Source organism: Eulemur rufifrons, chromosome 4 (assembly GCF_041146395.1).
Source record: "Eulemur rufifrons isolate Redbay chromosome 4, OSU_ERuf_1, whole genome shotgun sequence".
NCBI lineage: Eukaryota > Metazoa > Chordata > Mammalia > Primates > Lemuridae > Eulemur > Eulemur rufifrons.
The window spans coordinates 19,897,042-19,915,016 of record NC_090986.1 but is presented as its reverse complement, the minus strand read 5'-3'; the positions used below and the strand labels follow the sequence as shown (position 1 = coordinate 19,915,016).

At 39.7% G+C, this 17,975-nt stretch overlaps 1 protein-coding gene across 12 annotated transcripts in view; it reads left to right on the top strand.

Annotated features, from left to right (window-relative positions):
• Positions 1 to 17,975, top strand: part of DOCK9 (dedicator of cytokinesis 9) — a 267,093-nt gene that overhangs the window by 132,910 nt on the left and 116,208 nt on the right. For all 12 annotated transcript variants that reach the window (XM_069467604.1, XM_069467598.1, XM_069467602.1 and 9 more), the window contains exons 3-7: positions 7,401 to 7,490; positions 11,141 to 11,223; positions 13,358 to 13,427; positions 15,058 to 15,153; positions 16,151 to 16,285. In XM_069467604.1, the coding sequence (XP_069323705.1) occupies positions 7,401 to 7,490; positions 11,141 to 11,223; positions 13,358 to 13,427; positions 15,058 to 15,153; positions 16,151 to 16,285 (474 nt within the window). The remainder of the gene's footprint in view (positions 1 to 7,400; positions 7,491 to 11,140; positions 11,224 to 13,357; positions 13,428 to 15,057; positions 15,154 to 16,150; positions 16,286 to 17,975) is intronic.

The window sequence follows — 17,975 nt, the reverse complement described above, 5'->3', positions numbered from 1 at the left end:
GGAACAGAAAGACAGTAAAGGTGGAAGCTCGGGGACCCTGCAGGAGCCAGTGAAGAGGAGCACTTAGAGACAGAGAGACCCCCACTCTCCAGGAGGGAGGGTTTGTAGCCTCTTTCCCAGAGGAGGCCAGGCTGAGAAAGTCCACGAGAAACGCACATTTCTGTATCCGTATCAAGCCCAGCCCTTGTAATGTTTTAATTCGGTCCTTGGGAGTTGTCTTTCATTAAATCCCTCCCAGAAACCTTTATGGAATTCCTTCTCCGGACCTTTGTCTTGTCCTATACTTTGCTCATTTTTTTAAATTATTAGCAAATTAAACATTGAGAATCCTCAGGCAACTGCTTCCCTGAAAATGGAATTTGTGTGACGTTAATAGAATACTGTGGGTTAGCTGCCAGGACATGAACCACGAGGTGAAATGTGGGGAACGCCCTGTGTGAATTTTAGTTTCCAGCCTAGCCTGGTACTCAGCCTCTCAAAAAGCAAGTCATATGCTCTGAAACAAATGCATCTGCCAGACACTTGGAAGGGTTCCATCACTGCTGTGCTCAATAAGTTGCAGCAAAGTTCCCAGTGTTGTCTAATAGTAATGTTTAATACTGTGCCAGATACAAGACATTTAATGTACAGACCAGTGCAACCAAGTGGGGTTTCCAGCAGATATCAAAGGGACGTAGCTCTACAGAGATGTGAGCACCATGCAGTTTGACTCAGGCCTGGAGACAAGGGAAGGAGCGGCTGGGAGCCATCTATCTAACGGGGAGTCTTTTGAAATAAGAGAGAACTTTAGAACATTGACGTGGACCCTATCCATTTGGCCCAGCTGAGCACAGTAAAAATTCAACCTAGGGTTTACTCACTCACTGGGGGAGGCGGCCAGGCCTAGGAGCACCAGCCTGAAGAGCTCCATCTCGCTCCCACCTCCTGGGCTTTGCTTTTTGGCTGTGTCCACATCCCTCCCTATCCTGAGCCCTGCACCTCTCACTCCATGCCCACCCTAGGAGCTGCCCTTCCTGTGGCAGATTAAAGTACTACTTCTCTGACAAATGCACAATGTCCTCAGAGGTTTGAAGGGGTAGTTCTACTAAGTAGATGAAAACAAACACAAAAATAGACACAAATATGGGATGTTTTATGTAACATTATAAAGAGAGAAGGTGTTGACTGCTCCACATTTTAGCCCAAGGTAGGTTGGAATTGAAGGAGCTCCAGGCCTGGTGGGCTTCTCTGTCCAGCAGGTGGTCAATGTGGGTCTCAGATCCTCTTCTCTCTGCCTTTAGGTCATCCCCAGTCCTCAGAGTAGACCCTCTTAGAGGCAGGACTCCAGGTACCTAGAAGTTGCCCTCGAGCCGGCCACGTCTGCAGTCCTGTGCTCAATAACCATTGCCTCCCCCTCTTCTGACTCAGTGTCTCCGCTGAGCTCTGTGGCTCTGCCTGTCCTTGGCGTTGTCTCCTGAGGAGGGGGGACGCTGCTGTATCTCCCAGCGTCCATGCTGCCCATCTCTAACTGCCGCAAAGCCCACACTCACAGTTTGGGCTGTCTGTCTGATCTTTGTTTTTCTGTCTGAGGGAGGACACTCCGGCTTTCTGCTCCTTTGAACACTAGAGATGGGGAGACACTTTGTCACTGGGCCCAGCAGCTGGCTCAGGTTACAGCCCACCCACTGCTCTGGGATATTGTCTTTAGCTCATTGTTCTTATGGCCCCAGGGGAAGGGCGGGCCCATTGTTTCAGTCTTTTAATTAAAATCTTATAAAATAAAATATGATATTTTAAATACTCAGTGGATATGCATACTTCCCACCAGGAATTAAGAGGGTTGTTTTTTTATAGTTTAATACTCATTATAAAGTGATTTAGTAAAAAATCCAGTGCCATACAAGTTGAGAGGGTTAGCAAAATAAGTCTTTGTTAATACTCACTTTTATATTTATTTAAATCTTTGTAGTGAATCTTCTCTCCTTTTAATTCAACAGTTCCTTCCATAACGAAAAATAATTGGGGTAATACAACTATAAATCAAAGCAAATATAGTACTCATGTATTTTTTTTTTCTGGATGTCTTTTATGTGTTACTTTCTCACAAAGCAATTCCCAGCACTCAGATAAACTATTTGAGAGGAATAGACTTAGAATTCCGTGTTCACAGAACTGTGGAATTTTTAAACCAGAAAGGAAGCCTAGCGGTCCTAGAAGACCTTTATCTTATGGATGTGGAAAGTTCAAACTTCCCTTAAGATTACACAGCTAATTAGAGGCAGAGCTCAGATGAGGACTCGGGTTTCTTGGCTCCTAACTGAAAACTCTTTCCAATATCACTTCTCAGATTCTTTCATCAGAAGTTTAATGAAATGATTCTCTTCACATTTCTTGTGGTTGGAAACATGAGCTTCTTAGTATCCCCAGCTTCAGTGGGCTCAGGGTCTGGTGTTGGCTGCTACTGGTGGAGGCCAGACCGAGCCCTGGCCTGGGTGTGGCCAGGAATTTAGTTAGTAGAGAGGGATTCTGAGTTTAAGCTGAAGTTGCAGCAGGTGACCCAGTGTTTGGAGGGAATCATTTCAACTGAGGAGGGAAAAAAAGTTTGTTTTAATAGAAAGGATCTATTTGAAATTTGTCATTCCAAACTAGACTTGGAGACAGTTATAAATTTTAGTCTTTGTCTTTGAGTGTGGGGGCGACTCTACTTTTTAAACTCATTCCCTTAAAAAAATAGGCTCATAAAGATTGACCTGGGGTTCTCAGGTGTCTGTACATCCTCATGCTTTTCTGGTCTTTTCAATTACACCTGTGATTTTGTGGAACTCCTTATAAGAGTCCTGCCCATACTTGGCCAAGGTAACTAAGGATTTGTGGGTGTCAGAGACTACCAGTGTTTAACCTAAGTAACAGCACTGACTGAATAGAATTTAGATGCTGTTGTAATAGGTAGGAGAGGGCTTTTATTTTTCAGTTGTGTTTTGTGCTGTGAGATTTCTATCCCAATAGTTGTCTGAGACGCTAGCAGTGTTTAGGTTTGATTTTCAGATCCATATGGCATTTCATGGTGTGAAATGTTTTCTCCCCTCCCATTTTCAAATGTATTGCTTTCTTAGCACAATGGAAATAATTTATTTTCAAATATAGGAATGAAACTAGTATACGTTTTATGCCCACCTTAATGATAACTTATATAAAGTGAATTAGGACCCATCTTTTAGCAAGAATGTGATTTTAACTGATAGAAAAGTAGAAAAGAAAACTACAGCCATGAAGAAGAAAATATAGCTCATTGTTGAGAAGGGCTTTAGTGCTGCTCTTTGAGCATAAATCTCTTGGTATTGACTTGGGCTCTGCTATAAGCTAGATAAATAAAAGTACAGAAATTTAATGTGAATCAGTTTTGCACAAAGTAGATTATTATCTCAATGTGACTCTTAGTACACAAAATCTATGGAGAAATCAAAATAGAGCCTTCACTTATGCTATACTCTTCCCTTGTCAGTTTCTATAATGGACCAGAGAACTTTTTGTAGTAATAGAAAAAAAACTTATATGCAAGTAATGGGTGGTTGTTGGTAGGTTCCTATTTCTATCTCCATTGGCTGTTTTATTCATTCGTTATTGAAACATTTATTGAGTACTTAGCACAGAGATACAAATAGATATGTCTTCTGTCCTCAAAAAAATTAGCAATCAGGTAGGGGAAAGAAAGGCAAGTGCTTGCAGGAGAGTTTTGGATAATGGGGCCAGGGATCGGCTAGCTTTTCAGACAGGTCTCGGGGGGTGGTTTATGAAGTCACCATGGTTCAGGATCAGATCTGAGGATCTAGGACTAGGATTTGGTCAGTATGACCAGAGTGTTTGAGCCTCAGGAGAGCTGACTCATAGCAGCCAACTCCACAAGAGAACAAGCCAGAATACCATTTTATTAATGTACATTGGGAACTGGAATTAACAAGCAGATCAGGATGCCTTCATTGGCGGTGCATTTTCTCCCAGTAGGAAAGTCTAAATGGGAAGCATTTGTAAACAAGTGGCTTGGTGAGGCTCTGTGCAGAGCAAGGGCAGTGAGTGGGAAGACCTTGACAGCTGATGGCACCAAATGGTGACTGTCCCATTGGTGCCAAGTCCAATAGTCCCCCGGGTCCAGCCTTTCCTTATAAATAGTAGTAGAGACACTGACAAAATTGCTTCAGCCATAAGAGCCTGTTCTTTCTATTGGCGCATTCTTATCCCAGGTGTAGGGTTTTAGTATTATTTAATTCGAGATCAGAGTTCTAGGCAGTTTTTGCTTTGACTTAAGGCATATTTTTAGTTCTAGGACTTAATGAAAGCTTTTTTTTTTTGCAGAGTTAATCTCACTTATTATTTCTTTATTTTGTTCTTTGAACTTCCCAAGGGTAAGCTTATCTCCAAGTTTCTCTTTCTTTTGTCCTAAATCCAACTGGTGCTCATCCTTTACAATTTATCTTAAGCATCTCTCCCTCAGTATGCCCTTTCCTGATGTCCTCGTATCTGTCCTGTAGGATTTAGACTCCACAACTCTTTTCTGTCATACCACCCTGTGCATCTTTGTTCTTTTTTCTATACCTTCTGTAGTACTTATCACAGTGTAATAATTTATTTCCTTATCATCCTCTTTCATCAGACTATAAGCTTTATAAGAACAGCAACTACATTTTATTAAAATTTGTGTTTCTAGTTGTTAGCTCAGTGTCTGGTAGAAGGTGGGGACCCAGTAAAGGTTTGGATGAATGGATGAAGTAATGGTTATGCTGAGACCTTAGATGATCAGTAGAGTGTTTTTCCTGAAGAGAAGACACTGCAGACTACTCGTAAGATCCAAGGGTTTTACTCTGTCTTACTTGACCTCTTTCAGGGCTTTGACCAAGTAGAAGGGTGATCATGGAAACTAGATTGCAGCATGGTGTCTCTCCTCACTGCTTCTGTCCTAACTCTGTACTGTAACTAGTATTTGAAATCCATTTTCATGAAGATGGCAGTATTCTTCAGTACTCCAATTTGGAGCTATTCCTAGTCTCTTACAGTCTTGTTTCAGTTATCTATTGCTAAGTAGCAAATCACCCCAAAACCTAGTAACCTAAGACAATGATTTATTATTTCTCACAATTCCAAAATCTAGTTAAGGCTCAGCTGGGTGTTCATCAGTTTTACTTGCTATCTGTGGGGGTGGAATGTCCAAGATGGCTTCTTCACTCACATTGTGGTGTACCTCACCTGGTATGACAGGGACCAGGTGGGGCTGGTAGGGCCTCTTTCTTTGTGTATGTGGCTTCTCCATGTGGCCAGCTTGTACTTCCTCTCATCACGGTAGTCTCAGTCTCAGTCTCAGTCTCAACTTTTTTGATGGCAGTTGGCTTCCAAGAAGGAGGAAATGGAAGTGGCCAGTTTTCACAAAGGCTAGGTTTGGAACTTATACACCATCCCTTCCGCCCCACCTTATTGGTCAAAGTGAGCCCAAATGTAAGGGAAGGGGAAATAGACTCCGCCTTTTGGTGTAAGCAGCAGTATGTATATATAAAGAAGGATGGCAGCCACCTTTGGAGATTATCTAAAACAGATCTAATATAGTTCAAAGAACTAAAGAACTAAAGAAACATATCTAATTTAGTTTATTTGGATGAAGTGTCAGGGAGAAAATGGGCTTTGGTCAGAAAACTATGCTTTATCAAAATCAAAGTTAGGAATTGATCAGTAATGATAAATGTGTAAACCTAATTTTGAAATGAGAAATATTGTACTATCTTATCTGTTAAAACTCAGGTCTCTTTTTTTAATGATTTAAAGTTGCTCTCTTTTTCAAATGAGAACATAATGGTACTTTGATACATGAGAATCGGAAAGATCATATATTTTTATGATGGAAGTTAATATAGAATAATGTGAAGTTTTCAGAGTCTGATACTTGGACAGAAATGTTCACAGGGGTCATTTTTGACCATAGAAAGTGTTATTTTTCTCACCTCAGAGGGTATTTGGAAAAGTGTCATATAATTAAAGTTTCTTGAGTTGGTAATTCCACTAGGAAATTTTTGTAATACATTTTCTTTTTTCCTAGTGTTGTGATGAGAACTAGCCTGTGAATGACCCTGATAGTCCCATTTCTTGACCTGAGCCATTTCATGAATATTTTAAAAGTATTATAAGTGATTTCAAAAATCTTGAAAGACCCAGCAAAATGAAGATTAGGACACAATAAATGGGGATATAGAATGTTTACTTTTTTGAAGTATGTAGAATTTCATAAAAAATCTCCCTTTATTGGTAACATACCTGATTCATAACAACTTTGATAGTCACTATAATCAGTTTATTGCTTTGTAGGTTTTTGAACAGATTGTGCTTCTCTTCCGTGCTGTGGTCACTTATCTCTATGTCATTTCATGAGAATAGGTGTGTATTAAAGGTCACCACTCGTTTGTGATACTCACCAAGAAACCTAGACCCAGTGTCTTGAAAGCCCTCCCAGAGGCTGAATGAATGAATAATTTACCTGCTGAGGACTTTGATGGAGAACAGAATTCTTTCCTTCCCTTTCTTTACAGGAAGGAAGCCTGATTTTAAAAATAGGCTTTAAGATTACTTTCAAAAAGGAATATAGTGCAAGAAAATATTTAATAATAAACGTAGGTGAAGTGGACACAACAGAGAGAAAATAGGGGCATATACAAAATACATGTCCTAAAGTTCTCCATCTGGGCTGGAGGGAAGAGGGATGGCAGATTGGACCCAAAGTTTCCTCCAACCAAAGGAAGAAGGGAAATTGCCAGGACCTGTCCCATGAGATTTCCGCTTAGTAATTAGCCACGAAGAGCTAACAGGTGGATTTTGTTAGCAAAATGTTTTCATGTATACTACTTTTATGACTGTGATCTGTTAATAGTACCCAAGGATTGTAGTCCATGGGAGAAAAAAACCTAGAACATTCCTTTCTGAAACCTGAAGCCCAGTTATTGAGGTAGTTATGCTGCTGCCTAAGTCATTTTAGTTAAAATAAGCATTTAAGCCTGAAGAACAGGAACAGCTCTAGTATTCCTGTTCCTGGGAGGGAAGGCAGCATTCGCTGTTCGTAGGTCATTTAACAATTATTGATTGAGGACCTTTTGCGTGTCTTGTTATCCATGCTCTTAGGTACTGGGGTTGTGGGACCGTGAAAGGGGCCTCTACTCTGTCTTGGCAGGATCATTGGGCCCCGAATCCAGAAAGAAGCAGGAGCTATTTATTACCCAGCCTGGCTGTGGCACTTCAGTGTGCCAGGTGGAATCTGTTGTGCGTGACCTCAGGAGGCAGCTGCACCGACTGGAAGGAATTGGAGGGACTGTGTGGGTGCTAGGCCCTGCTGCAGGGTGTGTTTGCCTTCTTCATTTACCCAAGTCTTTTCCTCGTGGTTTTGTTCCCAGACGGCCATCCTGAGACGCCAGGGCCGATACATATGCTCAACAGTTCCTGTAAAGGCAGAAGAGGAAGCACAGAGCTTATTTGTTACAGAGGTAAGGCTTTTTTCCTGCATTAATTTACATTTTAAAGTCATTTTCCTCTAATTCTCTCTTTTCTTCAAATTTCAAAAATTTCAAGAAAGGTCAAAGTGGTCACTATATTTTTATGATGGAAGTTAAAATAGAATAACGTGAAGTTTTCAGAGTCTGATACTTGGACAGAAATGTCCACAGGGGTCATTTGTGGCCATAGAAAATGAATTGCACAAAATTTGTCTCATTGGCTTAAAATAAGGGATAACTTGTAAGTGAATTCATTAGAAATCTCTGTTATAGGCTTTGTTATTGATACTGTTTTTAAGGGTGACTGAGCACACACATTTATGTATTCATTTACTTCATTTCTATGTTTATGTTTGCAAGTTAATTTTAAGACTAGCTTAATATTTATGAAGTAGCAGGTGATTATAAGCAGAGTCTGACCATCCCTGTTAAAAATATATATTATATATATATGTAGATTATTGTATAGATCCCTAACCAATATACGAGGGCTGTCGGGAAAGTATCCAGCCATTGTTAACATAATGAGAGCAATTACATGGCTGGCTACTTTCCGGACAGTCCTTGTACATTGATTATCATTAATTTTGTTTGCACATACAAATAACATCTTGTTATGGAGGAGAGAAAAATTATTGCAATTTAGGTTGCTTGTTTTTTGTTGTTGTTGTTGTTGGAGTGTTTATTTCTTCCTCCAGGTATTTTTAGGTTGGATGAACTAATTAGGTGTTTTTGTTTCTTGAAGTGCTCCTTCATTTAAAAATAATGAATTTTTATCCTCATTTTTCTAGTTGATATTTAGGTAATAAATACGTCAATCAATAGAATTGCCCACTACAAGGAAGCTATGCTTTTATAAGTGAAGACCAACTAAATAACAATATGTAGTTTCTGTTGAGATTTTTGAAAAATTAGATATGTATTTAAAATTTTTTAAAGTGTGTTCCCTCATCCTTCTGAAAAGGTAACTTCTTGTCTTACCTAGTTTGTAAAATACTAGTAAATATTAGTAAAATTAATTCCAAACAAATAATTCCAAAGTCAGATATGTTTATGTAAGTGGTGGCCATAAGTGTTTTAAAGCAAGAGGTGACAGACTATGTATGACCTGTAGGCAAAATCTGGCCTACAGCCTATTCTTGTAAATAAAATTTTATTATAATGTAGCTATCCTGTTTGTTTACAATGGCTATTGTCACCAGATGACTGACCCTCAAAGCTGAAAATTTTTGCTATGTGGCCTTTTGCACAAAGTTTGTTGATACTGTTTTAAAGCATGTGGCAAAATTATTAATTACTAACTTAGTTCTCCCGAGTGATTAAAAAAATATGGCTTTTGAGGGATAACTCTCCGTTAAGTTCTTTAATCACTACAGGTTGAGCAATAACCGCTTCATCCCATGCTGCTGGAGCCAACATAACTAAGTGCTTTGGGACCCTTCCACTTGGGTGGAGTGAACATCACTTCCTCTCCATCCTCTGATCCGGGACAGTGACCTAATGGGTTTAAAAAAATAACTCCAAAAACCTTCCAGTGTAACTTCAAAATATTGCTGAATTTCACAAGCTTGAAAGGTTAATCATGTGATCAGTCATATCCCTGTCTTTTTGGAGGTGCACTTCTTTGGATACGGATTTCTAATGGAACCTATTATTCCCCAGACTTACATCCCCAGAGGGGTGGGGCTTGTTTGCCTTATTCTATGCTTCTGCCTTGGAATTTAGCCAGCGCTTGCTATGTAGACAGTCAACAGTAGCTTGCTAAATGAATGAATCTCTAGGTACTTGGTTAATTGTGGTTTTTGTGATTCCTTAAAATTTTAAATATTTAAACATTATAATTATCTTTCTTACCTGTTTTGCCTAACATGTTAAAATCTGGGCATTCCTGTTCCATTCATAAATGCATTCATGATGTATACAAGTTTCTGCCTATTTATTTAGTTTTCAATTGGGCAGGTATATTTTGTACTTCAGAATGGCCTGAATGTAATTGCAGTGTGTGATGGAAAACCATCATAGCTGTATAAAGTGACTAGGACAGTGTCCTCTAGACTGTGTCATATGCAGTCTGGCCTGACTTAGATGTGCTGGTGAACCTAGGGGCAGGATTGGGAAAATCTAAAACTGTGGATAATTCTGAAATCATATTGCTTTTGGAATGCAGTTGTAAGTGTATGTAATGTTCTATATGTGAAAATGCTTTGAGAAATTTAGAAAAGCATTTTCAAGAATAAAATTGCATTTAAAAATATTTGTAACTGCATAATAACAAAATTGAAAAGTTGGTCAGCTCCCACATCTGACTCTGCTCTTAACTCTGCTATTTATTCCACCTCTGAGAATGATAATGTAAAAGTCTTACGCTACCTTCCCTTCGCACCCTTGCAAGTGAAGAATACTTATCATAGAGCCTGGCACAAAATAAGCACTTTCTTATTTTGCTGTTGTTGCTGTTAGTATTTTCATGAGTTTGGGGATGGAGGGGAGTTTGCTCCAGAAGGCCTTCAGGCATAGGCTATGACATAGATAAAAGGATGACAGTATAAATATGAGGTGAAATAAGCAGAATAGAGACTTTGTTCATGATGTTAGTTACAGCCAGAGTCAAATAAACTAGGCAAGGCATAAATACATTTATCTATATATGTTTTCATTTATGCATTCATTTTTTTTTCATACTGAAGTCTACATATGTGCAGTCAAGAGCTGACTCATTTCAACTAAGCTAATGTTACTAAAACTCTTCACCTGTTGGTTCTGACTCACTCATATTTGAAGATCTGGCGGATGGGGCATTACAATCTTAAGTATCTACACACTACTGGCTGGATCCTCATGGGTCTATAAGCATTAACTTCTCTATGTTGAATGCATTTATGAATGGAGCATCTGATTGCTCAGATTTTAATATCTTAGGCAAAATGGGGAAGAAAGATAATTATAATGTTTAAATATTTAAAATTATAAGGAACCACAATGAGTAGATGGGTAGATCTCTCATGGATAGATGAATGAAAGACACCATGCTGGGCCATTGAATCTGTCAGGTAGAGGTAGTTTAAATGTGATCTGTGCAGGTTAATGTCACTGATAGAATCCTTTACAGAGCAGTGCCGCATACATTATATATTCTGTATACACACACGGATGAAAATGTCATGGTGCCACTATGAAATGGAATCTAAATCTTTCCTCCTAATGACCTTACTCTGTTCCTTATGGATAGAAAGAAAAACTGAGGCAAATTTATGATAATATTAACTAACAGCTAGTTCTAATATTAGTAAAAATGTCTTTAGGTTCACACTTTCTAATCATTTTCATGTCCTAGTAGAAGCCACTAGCTTCTTAAGCACCAAGTGCTTAGTCTGAAGCACAGTACGTTGTTATGTAAATGACACAAAGTTAGGTGAAGTTTGTCTCCATGTAAGATCCATGATAAAGTGATATAGCTCCCAAGGGTAATGTTTAGTGGTTCAAAGTCTTAAGCTTCCAGGAGTTACTCTGGTGGTGGGAAAGAACTTTTTTGATGTTCATGTGGGTGTGCCTTCACAAACCTTCCCAAATGTTTTCCAAAAGTCATCACATATCTTTCTTTTTTCTTTTTATCTTTTTAATCCCTCTTCTCTTCCCAATAGTGCATCAAAACCTACAACTCTGACTGGCATCTTGTGAACTATAAATATGAAGATTACTCAGGAGAGTTTCGACAGCTTCCAAAGTGAGTAAACTATCAGACCACACAAGATGGAGTTAAACACATCGGGAAAAGTCTTTTTACTTGAAATGCTCAGGGAGGAACATAACTTCATATGCAATCAGAGTAATTGGAGAAAATATTTCTAGATGGTTTGTGTGTATAGGGTGTAGCTACTGTTTACAGGGCCTTTGATGATAAGACTCAAACACAGTACTCTGGTATTGGTAGGTGGTAATAAACACGTGGGTAGTTTAATTATGTCCAGCGATTCTTTTCAGGCTACCACCGACAAAACATAAATAGATGAAATTTTTTCATTGAGAAATACAAAACAAAGAAAATATAAGTGTATTGAAGTATGCTGCAGTGTGGTTTTTTTTTTGTTAAAAAAGAATATTTAGATGAAGAGACTTATAAAGGACATATTATATTTTATGTTAAAAAATAGTAAATCAAGAAACAAGTATTTTCCCAGTTAAATTTCTTTACCTCCTTTGAAGCATTAACTCATTCTAGGTTATACCAAAAGCAAACGTGTTTATACTGATTAGTGGTAGTTAAAGTGAATCAGGGATTGGTAGAGACTGTTATAAAACAGTACATCCTGAAATGGTATAGGTAATGTCTTGGTCCATTTTGTGTTGCTTTCACAGAATACTTGAGACTGGGTAACTTATAAAGAAAAGAGGTTTAGTTAGCTCATAATTCTGCAGGCTGTACTAGAAGCATGTTGCTGGCATCTGCTCAGCGTCTAGTGAGGGCTTTTGTACTGCATCAAAACATGGTGGAGAAGATCAGAGGAGAAGTGGGCTGGTACAAAGGGGAACCAAACAGGAGGAGGAAGAACCTTGCTTTCTAACAACCCATTTTCAAGATAACTAGTCCTGTCACCAGAACAAGAACTCGCTCACTACTGTGAAAAGAGCACTGAGCCTTTCAGAAGGGATCTGTGACTGACCCAGACACCTCCCGCTAGGCCCAGCACCACCACATTGGGGATCAAATTTCAGTGAGTTTTGATGGGGATAAATAAATCATATCCAAACCATTGCAGCTGGCAGATTGAAGTCTAGTTGATTGTGAAAATTGAAAGCAATGTACTGTTTGAAAAGTAGCCGTCACAAATGAAAATATTGCTTGATACCCGATTAATATATTTTTCTTTGTGTTGCATCTGTGAGTTTGAGCCGTTATAGTATTCTCAGGGGACCTAGCTATTTGTTTTTCCTCTTTGTGTGGCTCTGCCACTCCTTAGGAGTGTTCAGCCAACTCCCCAATTGCTTCTTTTTAAACCTCAGCCGAGAACACTCCCTCCTAACATTATCTTCTCCAGATGGGCATGCTCTTTTTAGTTCTGTATTTACCCAGTCCTCATTTGGGGATCTTAAAATTCTTCCCATTTGATTGGCTAAACCCATCTTTATTGTTTTGTTCATATCCTCATGGTTGGAAGCTAAGAGACTCTGAGATACGGTGTACTTTCTAGATGATAGACTGCTGATAGATTTCACTTTGTGGCATTCATAAGAATTTCCAAATGTGTGATGAGGAAGAGCAAGAGGATTGTAACCATGGTGAAGAACATAGATTCTGTGTTCTGCCTGGGTCAACTCTGCCCTCTGTAAGCCTCAGTTTCCTTATCTGTTAAATGGTCTTAATAAGTCTCCACCATCTAAAGGATTGAATGAGAGAATACATGTAAAGTACACATCACAGGGCCTGGCACATAATAAGCATTTAATAAAGGCTGGCTGCTGTTGTTACTGGTGTCTTGCTTTTGTTATGGTTAATTCCATAATTGTTAATCACTTTAAATGCAGTGATGCCACATTCTACTTTTGCTCATAAACTTTGCATTAAAAATTATTGTACCAAGTCTTTATTTATTAATAACTAATCCACTTCCTTATTTTTAACATGTCTACTAACTCCCAACAAGCTATGTTGTCTCTTTTACATAGCTTTTTGGAGCTTTCTGACTCAGGTTTCTTGGCTCACCCACTTTAGGTAGCAAGGGCACTGATTGTTTTATTCTTTATCTGAGCGGGCCAGCTTTGGATTTATTAAAGGCTGGTTCCTCTGATGGAGGAAGAAATGCAAAGCCTGTGCACTGACTAGGCAATTATAAAACAAGTTTTCTTTCTTGTTTTTAAAGCAAAGTGGCCAAGTTGGATAAACTTCCAGTTCATGTCTATGAAGTTGACGAGGAGGCTGACAAAGATGAGGTGGGACACCTGCTTACCATTGCTTCTCTTCTCGCTTTAGACCTAAACATTGATTGTTACAGACTTAGAAGATTCGTTAGAAAATTACCAATATTTAGCCAAAACAAGAATTGGAGTGTTACATGAAACGGGAAGAATTTTAAAAAACGTATTATTTGATTGATTGAAATAAGATCTCTGTTTCAACTTGACTGCTTAGCATTTCATGTTCTTCTGGTTGTGTTTATTTGTTCTGGGATCATTTTCAAAGACTTGGATCAGATTTGGCTACATTGTTAAAAGATATCAAGATTACTTAGACTTTAAATTTAGGTTGTTTTTCAACAGGATATATTGAAACGAATTGCCAGCCAGTAGATTTTTAAATGGCTGTTTCTTCAGTGATTGCTTTTAGTGAAATCTGGTTTTATCAAGCCCACTCTCTCTGCTCCTAGAGAAAAGATTATGGCTAGAGGAGTGTATAACTGAATAAGGGAGACATAAAAAGATGTGCTGCCCATCTCTGCATTTCTCATTCTCCCCCTTAGATATTGGATGCCCCATTGTGAGTTTAGGTTTTTCCATTTTTTCCCCCCTAAAATGTCAGCTGAACCATAACACCAGTCATTGATGAACTTTAATAATGTCCATATAGCAAATTGTTTTAGAAACCACTTTTGATATAATTCTGAGAAAAGTAAGTGGTCATTTACAATAAACAAGGTCTTGAGAACTTGGTGCCAATTGGGACTAATAGTGACAGGAGGACCAATTGAAATAAGGCGTGGAAGGGCATACAATACATTGTAAAGTCCTAGACAGGGAAAGTATTACTGTTAATAACAATAAAAGTACTAAAATTAATATTGAGATGGCCTAAAACAAAACATAGGATGTGTCTTTCTGCCATTGTCCATTTGATTACGAAAGAATTGCAGGATTGTCTGTGCATGTGTTTTATCTGTCTGTTTGTTGTATGTACAAATATATGCCTAACATTTTTAGCAGCAGTAGCAGCTCCATGCCGACTTTCGTAAACCCAGATCTCATGGTGTGGGGTCTGAACTTGAAAAAGCATGTTTCTTTGCTTCTCTGGCTTTCCTCTTCACTTTTCTAGCTCCCCTCTTGCCCTCTGTTCCTGCTTATACTCTTGCCCCTCTTTCTTCTTTTCCTTTGCCCCATCATTTTCTCTCTCCTTTCTGTATTGCTTACATTTCCTCTCTTTCTTTATTCACCTTTCCCTGAACTAAGCCTCTGGGAAGTTTTCCAGGAATTTGCTTTTGTCCTCCAACTATAGGGGAGTGTAATTTGAAAACATTTTTCATGGAACCAGGGAGGACCTTCCAACTAGAGTGGTCAAGTGTGGTATGTACTTTCCGTGGTTCATTAAACACTTAAACATAAAAATTTGGACTGGAGCTTGCTTTGCCTTTAATGGAATGGGGTTTTCAGGAATGTAGGCTGGTCTTCTCTTTTACTGCTGAGTGGACTTTAACGTGATTTGTAGGCATTTGTGTCAGTAGTTCCTCCATTAAAGGGGTGATGGACAGCTTGACAAAGAGGGGATGATTTTCCCACTGACCAAGCTCACAGCGAGTCTCCTCGGTGGTAACGGGAGATTGATTGTGGTGGTGTTTTCCTTTTCTCCCAGGATGCTGCCTCCCTTGGATCTCAGAAGGGTGGAATCACCAAGCATGGGTGGCTGTACAAAGGCAACATGAACACTGCCATCAGTGTGACCATGAGGGTGAGGAGGCCTGTACCCTGCTTTCCCCTCCCGTGAAACCCTTTCTGCCATAGGTCTTGAGAACAATGCCCACGATGAATGGACATGCTGTTCTTCCTGACAAAAGGGACATTGTCTGTTTACTAGGATGCTTCCCTGATGGCAGCACCCCCATTGGGACAGCCCTGTCCACCCACTTCCCCCACCGCCCTCTGAGCACCAGCACGAAGAAACTATTACTGGGCTGGTGTGAAGGTGCATTGCTTATGTAGGCTTTCTTCTCTGTGTGAACTGAAAAATGCTCCTTGGTACCTCCCAGAACATCACTGAGGGGGCTGTTTATCATGCTAGACCTCAGCACTTCTGTGGAGGTGCACTGCGGCAAAGTCGAGTAAAGCAAAAATTGAGAACTGAAAAGGAAAATTGTTAACTTGCAAGAGGGTTGCAAAGAAAAAAGTAAAACTAGTCTAAGAAGCTATCCAGGAGAGAAGGAGGACCAGAGAAAGATCAGGATTAGGAATAAAGAGAAAAGAAACAATAGAAGGGAGGAAGGATGAACAGGAAGGTGAAAACTAAATGAGGGGAAATGTGACTGTCATAATCCCAGGGCTGGAAAATCGCTCAGCGTCACGAGGCAGAAAATAGTTCCTATTCTGTGTGAGCAAGAAGCCCTGGGGAGTTTAGAGAAAGTTTCCATCCTTCTGTGCTGCGTTCCAAATTGCAAGTCCCCGCACTGCTTTTGGGTGGTTATGTAAAATTTCAGATTCTGTGGGTGAGAAAAATGACCCGTGGATGTTAAGGCAGCCACCTCCACAGAACTGAAACGCAGTGAGACTGTTGGATGTGCTGGGGAGTCATAACCCATCCAGTTACCTCGAGCGTCGGCTGGAGCGGGGTTGGTTTTGGAGAGAACTGAAACAGTTTTTATGTATGCGTGTGGTCATAAGTGGGTTAATGGTAGAGATTGTGACTCTTTTCATTTTGAAGGAATAGCTGTGTGTGTTTATTTTTCTTCCAGTCATTTAAGAGACGTTTTTTCCACCTGATTCAACTTGGTGATGGATCCTATAATTTGAATTTTTATAAAGATGAAAAGATCTCCAAAGAACCGAAAGGATCGATATTTCTGGATTCCTGTATGGGTGTGGTTCAGGTAAATATGAAAAGAGTTTTGTCATCAGGTTTTCTTATCTGCAGTAGTACTATTTGTGAATTGGCAGGTTTAAGCAAACACTTCCAAAATACAATACTCATGGGACAAATACCTAACTTAAGGAAAAGCTTGTTTTTCATCATTGTAGAAGATGGGCAGGGATAACATGGAGGCAGATGACATTGTGGCACGGGCGAGTGCTCTGGAACACAAGTTCTTGTGTTTAAAACCTGCCACGGCCACTTTTCAGCTGTGTGATCTTGGACAGACTCCTTACCCAAAGTTTCTTCATTTGAAAAATCTGGATAATGATAATGTCATTAATAGGGTAAATAAGTGGATTGGATGAGTCAACACGTGGAAATATTTAGAACAGCTCTAGTGTCTCAGTGGTGACTGTTATGACTGTCACCATAGTTCCAGTGGCAGTGTAGCATATCAGCAAACAGTTGGGTTTTGAAGCAACGTGACTTTGAATACCTGCTCTACCACTTACCAGCTGTGTAACCTTGGGGATGTTATTTAACCTCTCTGTGCCTCAGTTTCCTCATTTGTTAAGTAGGGATAATGATGGTACCAACTACGGTTACTGAGAGGATTAATTAATTAATACTCATGAAGAGCTTACAACAGTGCCAGCAGATGGTAAGCATTCGGTCACTATGAGATAGTTTTGGTATCGTAGTGTTGTTGTACTTGTAGAGTTATTCTTAAAAATTATCTTTAATTATATATAACAAATGAACATATTCTTATTTTTAAAAATTGGACAGTGCAGATAAAGCGAAAGTCCTGACTCCCTCTCCCCTCCTCCCATCTCTGCCTTTCCCAGGGAGCTGTTACCAGTTTGGTGTGCATCCTTCCATATCTTTTTATAGTTGTCTTTAAAAGCAGGTTGCTGGTTTCCCCACCCATCATCTGTCCATCTCTCCATCTGTCTGTTCATCTTTCCATCCTTCCACCCACTCCCTTGCTGTTTTCCAGGAAGATTTAAGGCAGCAGCTTACAGGGATGCATAAAACATAGGACAGCATCAATTTAAAGTGGGAGTGAAAGCAGAAAGATGAACAAGGGGTTGGGATGGGGCGAGATAAAATAGAATTAAGGAAAAGAAGCACATGTTTTGAAGGCCTCGCGCCTGCTACGGGTAGACCACCAGGACGTGGACACAATTCACAGTGCACATAAGGCACAGAGAATCCAATTAGTCAGAAGCTGCCCAGTAATCTAAGAATGAAGATCACTCAGGCATTTCTCTGAGGGTCCTCAGACAGAGGGCTCTCTGATTAACGAACAGTCTCCCTAACAACTCCTCACAAAAGATGCAGTCATGTTAGCAGAGAATTCTCCCCTAAACATGACTCCATGGTGGCTAATCACCTCAGCCCGAAGCTCGTTTCTGTAAGGAGGCTGTTTTGTGGGGCCAGTATGGCTAAAGGCAGGGGCACAGCTTTCTCGAGTGACCACAGGTATTCTCGTTTATGTATTTACCTGTTTACATAACATTAAAGTGCGTTTTTCCCAAGGAATACATTCATCTAATTCAAACAGTCCAGCGGTGCTGAAGGGTAGTGGGAAAAGTGCCTCACCCCTGCATTACCCCTACCCAGGCGCTCCCTGCTCCCCTGAAACAGTCATTTTCAACTTTTTTCACTATTCCTTTTGAAGTTTGCCTTCATATTTCTGGGTC